This window comes from Lissotriton vulgaris, chromosome 2_1, assembly GCF_964263255.1.
Source record: "Lissotriton vulgaris chromosome 2_1, aLisVul1.2, whole genome shotgun sequence".
Classification (NCBI taxonomy): Eukaryota; Metazoa; Chordata; class Amphibia; order Caudata; family Salamandridae; genus Lissotriton; species Lissotriton vulgaris.
The window spans coordinates 1,404,026,466-1,404,045,051 of NC_141687.1; the positions used below are offsets into that span (position 1 = coordinate 1,404,026,466).

Sequence of the window (18,586 nt, forward strand, 5' to 3'; positions counted from 1 at the left end):
CAATGTTGCGTCTACCAGCCAGTACACATAAACATTTTGGCTTGTCGTGTGCTGGGAACAATTCTGCCTTTTTTATAGAAACTAAAATTGGAACTCCAAAAGAATTGACACTTTTTTATGACCTGCACGACTTTCCGATGCTTGTAGTGGTTCAAACTATATATACAGGCACATTAGAGCTATTGCTTGAGTGACAATTTTTTCTTTTACCATATTTCAGATTTTATTTTTAGCAAAACAAATGTTTCGCTATAGTTTTTTGCGTACCAGTGCCTAGACATCCTAGTAGTACGTTAGAATTTAATTGTGTTTTCCAGTCGGGTGAGGAGTGGGTGTTATGTTCCAAATAGATACCCCGATATATGCTAAGGTAACATAGTAACCTTTCACCTATACTCTCCCCTACATTACACACATAACGGTACTTGGGAACTGACCTTTTACCTAGATACAGCACTGCACACAGAACGCAGGATTTTCCCTGCTAAAAGCCTCCTACATTATGCATGAGGATTCTTGAAAACTCAGCAGGACCACCATCTCCTGTATAATAACTATGCATAAAGTTCATTGCCGAAGTCATCCTATGTCCGACAAGTGGCACAGCAAGGTAGAGCCCCAGGGGAGACCTTTGGGTATATAAACATCACATCTTGCTGAGACAGAGAAAGGGGTCAGGGTTGTCATTTTTGATAGTTGCCAAGACATATTCTCTCCCTGATAAGAGGAGTTTCTAGTGGCACTGTGAGCTAGCTGGTATACAGGCTAACATACCCGGTGGGGGTGTCTAGAATCAGTCTGATACCAATCCAACAGTGTATGTTGACTAAATGTGCATATCCTAAACAGGTTTTATAGCAAGTACACGGCAATGGTAGAGTGGGTGTGGCGGCGACAAGCCACATTAAAGATCAACTCATTTTCGACTGAGAGACACAAGAGGACCCTGAATTGAGCCAATTCCAGCCCTCTGGCTTGAGCCTGGTGTGAGATATAAGTGGCTCACCCACCTCTACTGAATATCCCAGCAGCTCCCACTCCTTCTCCATGACCATGTCACCCACACCAGCAGAGTCCTAAAGGCACTGTACACCAATGAGGTACCACCTGTGGACACCAGTGATGTCAGCTGTGAAGTCACTGGTAATGCCATTTGTGGTTACATTAGTGATGATATTGATAGCATTGATTGTGATTTCACAGGTGATATCATCTGTGAAGTCACTGTCAATGTCATCTGTGGCAACACCAGTGATGACGTTGATGACACAATTTGTGATTTCATCAGTGGTGCCATCTATGATGTCACTAATAACATCATCTGTGGTAACATCAGTGTAGTCATTGATATCACCACTTGTGGTTTCATCATTGATGTCATCTATGATGTCACCAATAACATCAATTGTGGTAACATCAGTGTTGGCATTTATAGCATCACCTGTGATTTCACCAGTGATGTCACTGATAACGTCATCTGTGGTAACATCACTGATGCCATTGATAGTATCACTTGGAGTTTGGTTGCTTATGACATATGTGATGTCACCAATGATGTAATTTGTCATGGCATCTTAGAAGTCATCCTTGATGTCACTGATAATGGCTCCTGTGATGTCATCAGCGATGACATCAGTGATGTCACTGGTTATGACATTAGTGGTGTTGTGCGTGATTGATGGTTTCTTGAGTGAATGTTATGGATTTTGTTGTGATACACTTATGTGTTTAACATTCTACCTCAGATTATACCCTGCTATGCCCAAATCAGCCCTTGCTCTCCTCCAATTGAAATGGCTCACCCCATCTGCCAAGCCAGTAACTTCTGAAGGAGGGGAAAATTAAGCATAGATGTTTAACAGGTTGAAAGGACCCCACGTCTGGGCATACACGTCACCCTTGGATGCCACAGTGATGAATACATAAACGTGAAGGGTGGGATGCTTCAAAAAATCTCAGCCACTGGAAACAACTCAGGCGCATCCAGTTCCATTTTTTTTTGTCCACTAATCTAGCTCAGAATAGACCCAGCCATATGCAAATCAACCGTGACACAATGGGAAGAGTCCAGCCGAACTGCCTGACCATGTTCTCCCTGAACCGGAATACAAGCAACCCAGGATCAGGGTCGGCCTATGTGGGCCTCTCCAGTTGGGTGTAATCTGCACAGGACGCACCCTGCACAGTACGTACAGAGCTCTGTCTGTGCCCCTTGGGTACTGCACAAAGGACGTAGCTTGCCAGCATGTTGAGTGCAGCATTCGGCTGCTTGGCACAGTGCCTATTTGCGTCCATGCCATGTGCTCACTCACACCCTATGTGCAACATGGCACAGGGTCATGCATATGTCTGTCAAATGCACTCTAGGCACACATGGTATTATTACCTGGAAGTATTCAGCACAGAGTCAGTGGCAATGCCCACTGTTGGGGATGCCCAAGCAGTCATTACCCACATTGCACAGGGCATCGGAGTCACCCTGCAGCTTTGAACTATGCCTGGTGTACTTCAACTATAATAATGAGTTTGTGAGTCCTGTGCCCAGGGCACAGTATTGACCATTTCTTGTCCTGACTAAAACATACACAGGGCATGGCCATCACCCATGCCAATGCATAGCATATCAATTCATGCTTGGAGTGTGCCCATCCTAACTAACTGGTGCAGTCTATTCAGTTTCCGTACATCATACCATGTGGTCGTGTCGGTCCACTGAAACAGAATACCGCCACTCTAATTGACTGAAGCAGAAGCATTAGTCCTCTGAGCCACCGTGCACAGTTACTGACTGACAGCAGGGTAAATTCGCCAGTGGCCCACTGTAAGCCCATAAAGCTGCCTCTTGATCAGCACACGCTGTGCTTAGTCCCCAGTTCTGTTAGTGCCCTCGTAGTATGAACAGGGCCAGGAGTTGTCCCGGGTTATTTAAGTACATCCACCTGTTTATCTTTTCCACCGTGCCTGTCCAAAGTTCACTCATCGCAGATATTTATTGTAACAGTCACCATGAATTTACACTGCCCACTGGTGCCAGCATATTCCACGTGTTCAGGAATTGACCAGCACTTGCCTCTTTTTAGCTGTCATGGCATAGCCTCATTTACATACATGATGGGTTAATTTATATATTACTGATATAGTGATGTGAAAAGGCAGATAAGAAGTATTTTGGCACTATCCAAAATAAGCACAGCATGTGAAACAGAGGGTGTGAGGAAAAGATGGAGAGCCAAGGACGCAGGGAAGGAAACAGAGAGAAAAGAACGAGATACTGAGAGTGCCTATGGGATTGTGAGAGGGAGGGAAACAGAATAGCAAGCATTTGCAATGCAATAGGACTCACATTTACGCAAGACCTATTGCATTGAAAACGATAGTCATCATGGACAATGGGAGTGAGGGGGGAAGGCACGGACAATGGGAGTGATGGGGGTGAAGGCACGGACAACAGGAGTGCGGGCGGCGGAGGGGGAGAAGGTGATGAGAAGGCACAGACAATGGGAATGCGGGTAGGAGGAGGGGTGAGAAGGCACCGACAACGGGAGGGAGGGAGGATGGAATAGGTAAGGCAGTAGGAGAACCTCATTGAAGAAAATAGTGCTCACAGTCTAAATAACATGTACCAAGTAACACTGGAAGTGAAGGTGCCAGTAGCCATGGGAGAATTCAAATGACGACATGGCTGTAATAAGGAGGAACTAACAAGTCTATAAACGATTCCGAAGGCAGCATTTACCAAGGACAATGACACAAGCCAATGAGTAATATGGGCGGGGAAGATGGCGAAGCTTCCCTCACCTACTGAACTGCAGCAGATCTTCACCAGAGCAGCTTTTGAGCGCTGACTTTAGGCTCGACCTAAAAATAAGAATTACAAGTCCTAGAATGCTAACAAAAAATATGAACTGCCTGAGCTAATCGTGCATGGACCTGGGAAGACTTTGCAATGTACGAACCAGTCCCCCCCAATCATCAAGAGCAATAAACAGCTATTATTAGCCTCAATGGACCCACAGACACCGCTGGGCTGGGGCCACTGCACCTGTTGCACCATTGATAGTTACACAGCACCCCTGGTCCAAACAGACACAGATATAATGTGCTTGTTAAATAGTGCCTTGTTTGTACTGTAACTCTCCAACATGCTGCATCATGTGCACATAACCAACATTTTGTACTGCTGATATCATAACAACATACCATTAAATAGATGTTCTCTTTCATTGTAGCAAGACTCAAGCTTGGGATTCAGGGAGGGAGAGGATTTGTTACTAACCATTATGCCTGGAAGGGTTGATTGGTTGGTTAATGCACCTGCTGCCAAGAAAGCCACATTGCACTTCACAAGCAAATATACTTCCAATGTTGAGCGAATCCGTACTGTTAGACTCTATACCAGTAACAGCAGTCACAGAAGCATAAGTCTTTGGTGGCAAACATTGTGTAAGGAAATAATGTATTCGAATTGTAAAGAGATATTTAGGAAAAAAATGCAGACTTTGGAAGTTTCCTGCCACTTTTTCTCAGTTACCATAGAATTATAGGTAGAGGGTTTGTATTTAATAGCTACAAATGCCAAAATCTAAAATCCAAAATGTGAGAAACTTAAAGTGTTGACATGTAATCCACTGTGTGAACGTTACTATGAGTTTGAAAGCTAAAAGTTCAACATATTCCCCAATCTTAATATTTTAAATGATGATGTTTTAAGTGTTATTTCGGTCAGTTACTTATGGAAGTCACCCACAGTCAAGAATATAACCTCATGGCTTATCCAGTGCTGTTAAGGACCCTGAGCCATACCCCATTACTAACCTGACTAAAGTAATTTTACTCCCCAAAAAACTACAATTTATATGTAATTTAAAAATTTCAGACATGTTTATCTCTTTACAGCATTTTGGTTTTTTAAACTTTAGATGTGGAATGTAAAGTTTTTGCGACTTTTTTATTTTTAGGTTTCACCTGCACGAGCTGGTGAAATCTATTGTTAGGTTTCATCTGCACAGCGCTTGCACTGTGCTTGTGAAATCTATTGTTAATATATATCTTAAAAGAGGCTTACATCCTGCCCCCGGCTTTTCATTGGTTTCTGTGCTTGCCACTTACTTTTCCTCTGTTTCTATTGGCTGCAGTACGCTAGTACTTGTTCTTCCTCATGTGTTTGCTCTGATCAGTCCTCCAAGGCCCAAGTACTGTTTTAATCCACTTTTGAAGCAGAGCTTTTTTTGATGTTTTTCCTGCACAGCGCTTGCACGCATATCCAATAGCTCTGAGTGCGCCCTCCTCCCACACAGAACTACATGTCCTTCGTCAGTTTCATGCCGGCTTTTCTCTTCTATTATTATGATTGTTATCTTTGTCATGCTCCCACAGCCTGATTTTAATATGGCAACCTCTCAGGGTGTTGCCTTGCATAAAAGTATAAAGCCACATAATTATTTTAACGCATGTTTCTTAAGTTGTATTAAATATTATTGGAGCATTAACTGTTTTCTGAGTATGTCTTCTGGGTGCGAGCTAAGTCTAGGATGTATCACGTGAAGAAGTGGTATGTCCTTTCAAAGATGGAGTAATTATCTAGAGTTCTCTATGTCAATCAAATATTGTTGTTTGCCCGTTCATATAAAGGAGTGTGTTCGCGTTGCAAAGTGGATGCTGCCCGCTTTACGGCTCTGTGATGCAGCTACCTTTCCAGTATGGCTGCTGCTTGAGTCTGGCTCACTATCTTAGTTGTAGTCTAGGCAATGGAGGTTTTGACTCAAGGGTGTTTGTGGCTGGTGGGAGCTTGTATCATGGTGAGTGCATGGCTGGAGGCTGTGGGAGAAGTTAGTCTGTTGCTTGAATGTTGGTGGGTCACACACCAGTTTTGGTAAATACACTTGCCATGGATTTCTTTTGTTCATGTTTCTTTTACTTTAATGAGCTTATGTGTGACTTTCTCACATGCTTTTGTGTGACATTTCAATTTCTTGTGTCACATTTCAAGTGGCAATCCGTCTCCATTCAAGGCAAACAAATCATACCCTGTTTATAATTTATAGGACATCCTTTAGTAAATTACTGTGAGCGATTAGTAGCTAGGTGGCTTCTGCTGCCTTCTACTAGTCTCTCTCTACTGTACTAGAAGTGATGTTTGTTTTCATACCTCTTTATATTTCACTTTGCATGAGCTGCAGAACTGCTCCAGTCATGCCGTTTGTGTCTTGTGGTTGTTATTGGTATAACATTGTTCCATGGAGGGCTGAGCTAGACTCAAAGCGCCATGCTGCCAGCTAAGAATAGTTATGCAACCGTAGGGTATAGTTCTACTAGTCCCTAAGGAGTGGCTCAAAGCAGCCATCATAAATTATAGTTTACACCAACAAGGCAGTAAGTCTCACAGCCGGTTAAATATTTCACCATGCAGAAGCAAAGCTTCCTCCCTATTTTTTGATTTTAGTAAGGAGCTCATGTTTCACGATTTCATGAACTTGGAAATTTGGATAAGGTGAATTGGAGAAAACAATTGTGCATTTTTTTAATTAGAATTTCATGAAATTGGTTATTTTTCTGTATCATAACAATGAATTCTGCTGCACAACACTTATATACCTTTCACCTACCCTTAAACGCCACTCATACTGCACACTCACCCAACATTTACTGTGCTGAGTCACCCTGACATTGCGCTGGCAGTCAGATATTTCTCACCCAGCACTCACAAAGTGCTGACTCTGCACTCACATACCATTGACATACCTCTCACCCAGCACTCACTAGCCTCTGAACCTCCACCAACGCCTCACACCCTGAACTCAAACTGCTCATCCTGCACTGATACTATTGTCATACCGTTCACACTATACTTGCACACCTCTTACCTTGTACAGGGTAACATCTCTCACCCTGAATGCTCACATAATTCTCATTATGCCCTGGACACACATCAATTATCATGCATTGAGGCACTTTCACACTGCGCTCAGACACTTATCAACCTTAATTCTTACACCACTCACCCTGCACAGAGAGCACTCAAGCAATTCCCGCTGCACTCATACGCTGCTCCAACACCTCTTATTATTGATGCCTTAGGCGAAACCTAACGCATTTACAAAATCTTGTTCTTTCTGTTCCTCCCTTTCGGACACCATGCCCCCAATGGAAGAAATGTTCAAATAACCTTATATGCCTTCTGCCTCAGGTGATTTCATTTTAATACATGCCTTCTCCTTCGCTATAGGCCTTTAGAAAACCATATATCCTTGTCAGCAGGCCATAATAATAAAAAAAAAATTTGGAGCTCCTAAACTCATTTGGTTGGTTGGACCTGCAGGATAGATTTGTGATTACGATGGAGCTTCAGGTCTGTGTAAGAAAAATTCTCCATTCAACTTTAGGGAAGGGGATGTGGGTTATGGACAGAGATGCTGACTTTGGTGCTATGGAACCAGGTTTGAGTCTCATCATTGGTTCAACATCCTGTGATTCTGGGCAAATCACCTACTCTCCCTGGGCCTCATTTATGAGAAATGACGCATCGCTGCATGAAAGCAGCGATGCGTCACTTCTCAGTGCGCACTCCTTGCGACATGATTGATGTGCCATATTTATAATATGACGCATCATGTCGCAAGGAGTTACAGATACATCATTATTTCTGACGTATCTGTAGGCGCAAAAGTGACGCATTGCTGGAGTGTGTCACAAAAGTGACCCAACTCCAGCAATGTGTACTTTCACATGGGGCAAGCCCCATGTGAAAGGGCCTGCAACAGTCTTACGCCTGCTGTGAGGCAGGCTCAAGATTCTGACGCAACGGAGTCCTAAAAGTGACGCTGTGAAATCTCATAGATTTCACTGCGTCACTTCTACGACCATTCCTTGCGTCAATACGCCCCCCTTGCATACATTATACCTGGCGCAGGTATAATGTGGCGCAGGGGTTTACAAAGTGACGCATCTACCTAGATGCGTCACTTTGTAAATATGGACCAACAAGACGCATTTTTTACGCCACTGGTGCATCACAAAAAGTGACGCACCAGCGGCGGAAAAGTGACGCACAGCCTCATAAATGAGGCCACCTGTGCCTACAAAATACGAATGTGTTGTTGTGTAATGTAACTGGTGCCTTATGTAAAGCCCTCTAGTCTGTGCCAGACAGAGACCACAAACCCAGCCCAGGCAATTCAGTTGGACCGGCCCAAGGAAATTAATAGGGGAGAGTGCTAGTGAGAATCACTGCTGTTTCTTTTGTTGCAGGGGGTCAATATAGCAGCACTCTTGCAAAACTGGCCCCCAGACTCATAAATGGTCCCATCACTCAAAAAACGGCCCGCTACTGCCCTGATTCCAATACCTTTGTGTATATGAAACAGTGAAAAAAAAAATTCTGCCCTGGATAAATGAAGAATATGCCATAGATATAGAAGAGTTTTCTCAAATAACTGACAGGTCTTACTGTGGCTGCCGGGACAGCATCCGGGCTGTTAAAGCAGTTGGCGCTGCTCAGATTCCCTCGCTTCCTCTTCAGTAATTCTTTCACTGGTTCTTTCACGCGGACTCCTTGATATGGGCGCTGCGGTTGGGGGTCGGAACTCGCAGCTAGAAAAAAACGTTTTAAAAAAAACTTCATTATCTAACTCAATACAAGTTGTACAGTGTCTTTACTGCAAGAAAATTCATGAATCATGGCATTTAGCATGAATATTCAGGAAAGATTCATAGGCTCTTCGCATGTCAGCCTACCACATTAATAAAATTCAAGTACCTCAGTAGGTTTCTGTGTTGGTTACTGGTTACGGCAGGACTGTTTTTCTCTTTTTGATGCAGAAACCACAAAGCTCCATATCGCAATGTTAAGTAACACGATGGACACCGCTACATTCGTGGGGGGGCCTCTCCACAACCCTGGTCGGGCAGCAATTCATTTCCAAACACAAAGCACCAGATTTGGATAAGCACACACCTTGTGTAATCCTTCATTTCTGCAACGCAGCTCTGCTCAGGACCAGCAAGCAGACAGAATTATTTTGCCAATATTTTAATCATTAAGCATTTTGGGCGCCACGTGCCCTTAATCACAGGTATTTGGCAAAATGCAGGAAGGCATCATGCCGCAACTCTTAAATAGCAGTTCATTGAGTCTCGCCCACTGGGCGTATCAGCAAAGTGCATCCTGGTATTTGGAGTTCATTTCACAGTTAGGTTTGTTATTAGTGCGGCTGCCTTTAACCATATTATTAAAATTCAAGTACCTCAGTAGGTTTCTGTGTTGGTTACTGGTTACAGCAAGGCTGTTTTTCTCGTTTTGATGCAGAAACCACAAAGCTCTATATCGCCATGTTAAGTAACACGCTGGACACCGCTACATTCGTGGGGAGGCCTCTCCACAACCCTGGTTTGGACGCAATTCAATTCCAAACACTGAACACCAGATTTGGACAAGCACACACCTTGTGTAATCCTTTATTTCTGCAAGGCAGCTCTGCTCAGGATCAGCAAGCACACAGAATTATTTTGCCAATATTTTAATCCTTACGCGTTTTGGGCGTCACGCGCCCTTGATCACAGGTGTTTGGCAAAATGCGCGAAGGCAGGTTGCCGCCACTCTTAAATAGCAGTTCATTGAGTCTCACCCACTTGGCGTACCAGCAAAGCGCATCCTGGTATTTGGAGTTCATTTCACAGGTAAGTTTCTAATCACTGCAGCTGCCATTACCACATTATTAATATTCAAGAACCTCAGTAGGTTTCTGTGTTGGTTACTGGTTACGGCAGGACTGTTTTTCTCCTTTTGATGCAGAAACCACAAAGCTCCGTATCGCAATGTTAAGTAACACACTGGACACCGCTACATTTGTGGGGGGGCTTCTCCGTGGCCCTGGTGGGGCGGCAATTCAATTTCAAACACCAAGCACCAGATTTGGAGAGGCACACACCTTGTGTAATCCTTTATTTCTGCAAAGCAGCTCTGCTCAGGACCAGCAAGCACACAGAATTATTTTGCCAATTTTTTTATCCTTACGCGTTTCGGGCGTCACTCGCCCTTGATCACAGGTGTTTGGCAAAACGCGTGAAGGCAGCTTGCCCCAACTCTTAAATAGCAGTTCATTCAGTCTCGCCCACTGGGGGTACCAAGAAAGTGCATCCTGGTATTTGGAGTTTGTTAGAACCGGCTGTCTCTAGTTGGCAGAGGTATACACTTCTGACAAATAGGGACACTCCTTTTCTAGTCAGGGCAAGGGGATCACACCCTTCGATAACCCCTGCTCACCCCCTTGGTAGCTTGGCAGAGCAGAACAGGCTTATCTCAGAGGCTGTGTGTTAAGCAATTATGACCACATACAGTAATACAGTGAATACACTACAAATGGACACAACACCGTAGTATTATAAAAATAAGTATTTTTATATAAGGCTTAGCACAAGACCAAAATAACGGCAAAACTGTACACAATCGGAATAAATACGTTCGGGAAGGAAAAAGGATAGTTCAAAGGTAGTTTCTTCTTTAGCACAAGAGTCTTTTATATCAAGCAAATCTTCTTCTTGGAAACACAGTTCTTTAGCAACAGGGTAACTCACACGGGAGCTACACAACGCTGGGCAGAGATAATCCACAGGTTCGGGGTCGACCGCGAGGAGCGCTGCGTCGGGCCTGGAGTCACACGGACCCCCAACAACACAGTACCTTAGGAAAATGAAGCACACGATGATCAGCGGCGTCGAGCAATCCGGCGTCGCGTCTCCGGTGTCGATCAGGCCTCAGCAGGCGTTCTCGAGGATGCAGTTGCACCGAGTGAGCAGCGCTCACGGCGTCGAGGGGCACACGGTTGATGCGATCAGCAGCGGGGCAGACACGAGGTCCTCTGGAGTTAGAGCCGTACTCCTACTCACTGGCGTTGCTGCTGGCGTCGGTTGGGCCCAGCTTCCGATCGTCGTGGTTGCTGGTTCTTTCGGAGATGCTGGATTCACACTTCCAGCAGATAGCACTTTGTAGCAGGTGAAGTCCTTTAGCCCTGTGACTTCGGCAGGAGACTGGCACTCTTCCAGTCCTTGGAGATTTTCTTAGCAAGCGTGAGAGTACACACACAGTTCCTCTCTCCTGGTTCCTTGGCAAAAATAAAGAAGCACTGCAGGATTCCCCCAACAACAGCACACTGGCAGAAGGGGTAGGCAGTCCTTTAGATCAACAGGCTTCTTGTCCTTGGTTACAGGGTTCCTTGTCAGAAGTGATCTGATTTCCTAGTTCAGGGGTCCTCCTCTTATACCCCTTTTCGTCTTTGATCCCTTTGTCTATGCCGGGGGTTTCCCAACATCCTGGGTCTGTGGTGGGTGGAGCTAGGCAGTAGCACCTGGCCTATTCATTGAGCCGGGCCGGGTCCTCAGTCGCCCCGCAGGAGGTGGAGCCAGCTTTGACACTGGCAGGAGCAGAGCTATCGCCCACCTGGCAGGAGGTGGGGCTAGGATCGTCCAGGGCAGGTACAGAGCCATCAGTCGCTCGGCAGGAGGTGGAGCCAGCATTGTATCAGGCAAGGCAGGCTATCAACAACTACTCTCCCCCTACTCTCAACGTAATGTCCCACTCATCCCACACTGACTCATCCAGACCTCTCGGAGCCACCCAGCTCCTGTCACACATACGCAAGACCAGCAGAGACCAGTTATGGTTAGACAAGAAAATAGACACTTTCTAAAAGTGCTATTTTCGAACCCAGAGTCCAAAGACCATCCACACCAACGGATGCGTAATTAAACCCCGAGTTCAGGGATACCAAACTCGACATTGCACCATGCTCCCCGAGCCAGCTAGGATTATAGCGTTAATAATCCCGGCGGCCCATTCTATCCAACGGAGAGCAGGCTACCTCGCAATAGTGAAGCCCTAAGATGGCGGCACTTCACTATCAGGACATGCCAACTTGGTCAGGCTTGTCCTACCTTACACTTACAATGCACCCTGCCCATGGGCCTACCATAGGGGTGACTAACATGAAGCTAAGGGAAGGTTGGAGGGGCTGGCAAGTAGGTATACCTGCGCAGCCGACGTGACAGTGCAGGACTGCACGTGGGTCTCGCAATGACCGACCCGTAGACATTCGTTTACACGGACGTTCCTGTGGGTGGCACAACACGTGCTGCAAGCCCACGAGCGGCATTTGTATTTACAAGCCCTGGCACTCCTGGTGCACTAGACTAGGGACTGACAGTAAACCAAATAAGCCAAACATGGATACAATAGATACATCATTTTAACAGAGGGAGCACTTGCGCTATGGCACTGATCAGCAGTGACACGGCGCCCAAAGCATATACCAGCAAAACATCGTAACACAGTAGAGGCAAACAGAAAAAATGGAGGAGAGACTCAAGCCAATGATGTCAGGTCTAACACGTGTCCCCTCCAGCTGAAATGTGGGGAGAACTACCCTTAACCTAGGGAGTCCTCATCACTAAGGTGGAAAAATCTGGACAGACCATCAGCATTGGCGTGATCTGTACAAGGGCGGTGTTCCACCGTAAAGTCCATCCCCTGTAGAGCAATGGACCACCTCAACAGTTTTGGATTCTCACCCCTCATTTGCATCAACCATCTGAGGGGCCTGTGGTCTGTCTGAACCCGGAAGTGAGTCCCAAACAGGTAGGGTCTTAGCTTCTTCAGCGCCCAGACCACAGCAAATGCTTCTCTCTCTATCGCACTCCACCTCGTTTCCCTGGGAAGTAACCTCCTACTGATGAAGGCTACAGGCAAGTCTCGGCCCTCTTCATTCACCTGAGCTAGAACAGCCCCCACGCCATGCTCTGAAGCGTCCGTCTGAACAATGAATTCTTTCGAAAAGTCGGGTGCTTGGAGTATAGGTGCTGTGCACATTGCAGTTTTCAGGGTGTCAAAGGCCGTTTGACAGGCATCAGTCCAGATCACGTTTCGTGGCTGCTTCCTGGAAGTCAGCGAAGTCAAGGGGTGCACAATGTTACCGTAATCCTTGACAAACCTCCTGTAATAACCCGTGAGTCCTAAGAAGGCTCTCACCTGTGTTTGGGTTTTGGGCGGTGCCCAAGCCAGGATGGTATCAATCTTGGGTTGCAGGGGGGCCACCTTACCGCTCCCTACTTGGTGCCCCAAGTACACCACAGAACCCTGCCCAATCTGGCACTTACTGGCCTTGATTGTGAGGCCTGCTCCGCGCAGGGCCAACAACACTTCCTGGAGGTGACGCAAGTGTTCCTCCCAGCTGGCGCTGAACACTGCGATGTCGTCCAGGTAGGCGGCGCTGAATTCCTCCAGTCCAGCCAAGACCTGGTTGACCAACCTCTGGAAGGTGGCGGGGGCATTCTTCATCCCAAAGGGCATCACCCGGAACTGGTATAGCCCATCTGGTGTGGAGAATGCTGACCTCTCTTTTGCCCCATCAGTCAAGGCGATCTGCCAGTACCCAGACGTTAAGTCAAACGTACTAAGGTACCGGGCAGCCCCCAACCGATCGATGAGCTCATCAGCTCTGGGGATGGGGTGCGCGTCAGTCTTCGTGACTGAATTGAGCCCTCGGTAGTCCACGCAGAACCGGAGTTCTGGTGAAGCACCAGGCGCTGCAGCCTTCGGGACCAAGACCACTGGGCTGGCCCAAGGACTGCTAGAGGACTCAATCACCCCCAATGCGAACATTTTGGAGACCTCCTCCTTAATGTACGCTCGGACCTTGTCAGTCACCCTGTAAGCCTTGTGCTTCACAGGAGGGCTGTCTCCGGTGTCAACGTCATGGACACACCAATGCGTGACACCCGGAACCAAGGAAAACAGATCCGGGAATTGTCCCAACAGTTGGTGACAATCCTGTTTCTGCTCAAGGGTCAGTGTGTCAGAGAGGACCACACCATCCACTGACCCGTCTTGCTCTTTGGCATACAGGAGGTCAGGAAGAGGTTCACTCTCCTCCTCCGTTCCATCATCTGTAGCTAGGAGCATGCCCACTTCGGACCTTTCTAAGTGGAGCTTCAAACGGTTGACATGCAGGACCCGCAAGGGGTTCCTGGGAGATTTCAAGTCCACCAAGTAGGTGACATCGCTCTTCTTCTCCACAACCTTAAACGGTCCAGTCCACCTGTCCTTGAGCGCACAAGGTTCCACAGGGGACATGACCCACACTTCCTGACCAGGCTGAAGCTCTACCAGAGTGGCGTTCCGGTCGTACCATCGCTTCATCTCCTCCTGGCTGGCCTCCAGATTTGCCTGAGCAAGTTCTCTGAAGCGCGGAGTCTGGTTCCGAAAGGCCAGCATGTAGCTGTATACATCCTGGGGAGGTTTCCTGGGAGATTGCTCCCAGCCTTCCTTGACCAGACTCAAAGGTCCTCTTACCGGGTGACCGTATAAGAGCTCAAAGGGGCTGAACCCTAGAGCCTTCTGCGGCACCTCACGGTAAGCAAACAACAGGCATGGCAAGAGGACGTCCCATTTCCGCCTCATTGGTTCTTCAAGACCCATAATCATGCCTTTCAGGGTCCGGTTGAATCTCTCAACCAGCCCGTTTCCTTGAGGGTGGTAAGGAGTGGTGAACTTGTAGGTTACCCCACACTCCTTCCACAGAGACTTCATATAGTTCGAAATGAAGTTGGTGCCTCGGTCGGACACCACCTCTCTGGGGAACCCCATCCGGGAGAAAACACACATCAGTGCCCGTCCCACCACGGGGGCCGTCACTGTCCTGAGAGGGATGGCCTCCGGGTACCTTGTGGCATGGTCCACCAAGACCAGGATGAACCTGTTGCCCAGGGCTGTCCTGGGGTCCAGGTAGGCATGAGCGAATTTTGCGGATCTCGCGTTCGCAAATTTTGCGGATTTGCGGATTCGCAATCCGCAAAATCCGCGAATTCCCGCGAATTTGCGGATTTTTTTTTTTTGTGTTCGCCCGTGTTTCTGCCAGTTCGCGAGGGTTTTTACAATTTCGCAATTTGCGAACTTACCTGTCGGGTCTCAAGTTTTGCGAACTTGTTGTTTCTACGTGTCCAGCCTGTTTGGGACACTCTTCTTCATCACTGCCACTCTCTGTCACCACTGCCACTCTCTGACTACTCATGCCACCCTCTGGCCCACCCATGCCACCCTCTGTTTCATCACCACACCCTCTGGTTGTCCAGTGTACATTATTTTCGGCAAAGCAAAGCACACCTTCCCTGCCTCAAGTGACCTGAATTAATTTGGGGCTGATTAATGTGTCACAGAATATTTTTTTAGCTGGCACCTGCTTCCTTAGTGCGCCCTGATTAGTGATCTTTTGCACTTGCTAAGTGCTTTCATTGTTGCAAAATTAGTTACAACACCTGCCCTGCCCCAACTGACAATAATGAATTAGGGGCTGATTAATGGATTTTAACTTCCAGCCTGGCTCCTGCTTGTCTCCCTTAGCTGTAATTCAGGACGTTTGTGGCATATGTGTAACTATTCTGAGGTTCAGAGCAGGGTCACATAATAGTTTCAACTGGCAACTGAACTCTGGAGGGGCCCCTCAGGAAGCACTACAGGAAATGGCTACTAATGATGAGCCTGAACTTTTGAACCTGGTAAGTATTTACTTTCAGTTTTGCTAAGATCGTATTTCTGCAATTTTGCACTTATTCGCGGGGCGCGAACTCACGCGAACTCACGCGAACAGTGCGAGCAGTGCGAGCAAAATCCGCTGCTCGCGGATTTGTGGATTTTGCGGGAGATTCGCAAATTTCGCGGATTGCGGATTTCCCGAAAATCCGCAAAATCCGCGAGCGGAACGGATTTTCCGCCCATGCCTAGGTCCAGGGGCCCAACAATGTCAATACCCACCCGGTCAAAGGGGGTGCTGACCACCTGAAAAGGTTGGAGGGGAGCCTTCTGCTTCCTTCCGCTTTTCCCACTTGCCTGGCAAGTGCGACAAGTCTTGCAATGGATGTCTACATCCCTACGCATCTGGGGCCAATAAAAATGGGTGACAAGCCTGTCATAGGTCTTGTCCTGCCCCAGATGTCCAGCTAACGGTACGTCATGAGCCAAACCCAGTAGGAAGGCTCTGAAGCGCTGGGGTACCACCAGCACACGGGCTGACCCAGGCTCAGCAGCCTTAGGCTCGCTATACAGGAGGTCGTTCTCCCAGTACACAAAATGTGACCCTGACTGATCACCTGAGGATTGGGCTGAGGCCTGCTGCCTCATGCCCACAAGAGAAGGGCACTCTTTCTGTTCCGCACAGAATTCCTCCCTGGAGGGACCACCATCCTGCTGCCAGTGGGTCAGCTCGGGCAGATCTCCTAGTTCGGCAATTTGTTCCCCGGTGGGCTCCAGGGCATCCCCCTCAGGGTCTACCTCCTTCTGGACCACGGGAACAACGGGGGCCGGTTTCCCGTGCCTCCTGCCTCTTCTCTTCACAGCTGGGTCCTGGGCCGTACTTTCAGGCTCCGGGACCCCATCAACACCCTTACTCGCTGTCATGGATCGAGTGGTTGCACACACCCACTCTGGCACACCCAACATTTTCAAGTGCGCCGCTCTCTCCACCTTAGCCCAAGGGGAGTCTTCCAAATCATTGCCCAGGAGACAGTCGACAGGCATGGCGGGCCTCACAGCAACTTGAAGAGTACCTGAAACTCCCCCCATTCAAAGGAAACCTGAGCCACCTCACACTCTTTCTGGGAGTTATCGGCAGCTATCACGGGGTAGAATGCGTGGGGAACCACCTGCTCTCTGGACACCAAGTGACACTTGACAGCTGTCACACTCGCTCCGGTGTCTCTGAGAGCTTCCACTCTCTGGCCATTAATGGTCACCCACTGCCTATATTTACTAGTGTTACTAGGCAGAGGGGGTGGAGGGACCATTTGCATGTCTCCTAGCGAGACCAGGGACATTTTTGCGGGACCCCTCCCACCATGGACAACCATCTCCTCCCCTCCCAAGGCTACACTTGCCAACTGACGAGGGGGTGCACGCGGCGGTGCATTCGAATCCTTCTTGGGACACTGGGGGTCATAAAACCGGTGTCCCACCTGCCCACAACCGTAGCAGGTTAGGGGGCCCCTATGAACAGGTTTACCCGTCGGGGCCCCTGACTTCTTCTCAGGGGGAGGCTGGGAACCCTTCCCTTGGTTCCCTTGGGGATTACTTTGGGGCCCTTTCTGAGACTCCTTCTGTTTACCCTTGTCCCCCCCACTCTTCTGCTGGGGACCCTGCCCACCTTTGGCTGAGTCTCCCACTGGACCCTTGTGGACCCTGGTACTGACCCAGCGGTCCGCCTCCTCAGCAAGTTTTCTAGGGTTAGATATCTTGATATCAATCAGGTGCTGGCGCAGCTCTGGAAAACAGTTATTAGACAAGTGCTCCCACGCAAACAAATCATAGAGAGCTTCATAACTTTCCACTTTGCTGCCCTTTACCCAACCATCCATGGCTCTGCAAAAATAAGACACATATTCAACCCACGTCGTACCAGGCAACTTCTTACATTCTCTAAAAGCTTGTCTGTACTGCTCGGGGGTTAAACCATATCGCAACATTAAAGCATCTTTCATATGAGCATACGACATCCTATCCGCAACAGGCATGTCTAACAGGGTATCTCTTCCCTCATTCACAAAGCGACCCCACAACCCCGCTCCCCAATTCTTCTCAGGGACCTGGTGGGCCAACAATGCCAACTCATATGCTTTAAACCATTGACCAATATCTTCATTCTTATTGTAATCTTTGATCACATCTTTCGGGAAGTAAAACTTACTTTCTGCAGGCTCGGATGGAATGCTGCCACCAGAGGGATTCAACTCTAACTTTTTAGCTTGGATATCCAGTTCCCTCAACCTGGCTTCACGCTCCAAAGCTAACTTCTCTCGTTCAAACTCCAACTTTTTGATCTCTAAATCAGCTTCCCTTCTACGTCTCGCATTTTCTAACTCCAACTGCCCATTTATCTTTAGCCTTGCCATCTCCATGTTGTAAGCTCGCTCTTTCGCCCTTTCTTCTCTTTCTTCAGGGGAAAGACCTTTGGAGGAAACACTGCTTCCGGGAGAGGCCACAGGTCCATTCACTGGCACCTCCTCATCCCCTTCCTCTGTGGGTACCACCACCACATCAGAGGGATTTCTGGACTCCCACCAGGCCTGCAATGCTTTATAAAAATCATCTTTTCTCGAGAGGCCGGTGGTAGGAACTTCAAACTGGTTGCAAAAGTGTTTCAGCTCATCTTTCTTGTATTTCTTTAGCTTACTCCTCTCGAATTCCTCCACAACAACGATAGCAGGGGCAGTGACTCCGTTGTCACTCATGGTTAAACTGGCAGTGTTCAGAAAATCAAGTTTCAGGAAAGCGGAGAACAAAAATAGGATCCTTCCGAATCAGATTGTGACTGCGTTATGGTCTGCTTTCACTATGTAGCGCACACTAATCACTGTACATGGGTCATAAATGCAAGGTCCAAATCCTCACCGCTGCATCCAATGTTAGAACCGGCTGTCTCTAGTTGGCAGAGGTATACACTTCTGACAAATAGGGACACTCCTTTTCTAGTCAGGGCAAGGGGATCACACCCTTAGATAACCCCTGCTCACCCCCTTGGTAGCTTGGCAGAGCAGAACAGGCTTATCT

General features: G+C 47.7%; 1 protein-coding gene across 2 annotated transcripts in view; it reads right to left on the reverse strand.

The window, feature by feature from the left end:
• POU2AF1 (POU class 2 homeobox associating factor 1) overlaps nucleotides 1–18,586 on the reverse strand; it is a 221,103-nt gene that overhangs the window by 45,035 nt on the left and 157,482 nt on the right. Inside the window, exon 2 of one of the 2 annotated variants that reach the window (XM_086958843.1) lies at nucleotides 8,447–8,589. In XM_086958843.1, coding sequence (XP_086814969.1) covers nucleotides 8,447–8,589 — 143 coding nt within the window. Of the gene's footprint in view, nucleotides 1–8,437; nucleotides 8,590–18,586 lie in introns of both variants that reach the window. The other variant, XM_086958842.1, reaches the window with a different exon arrangement.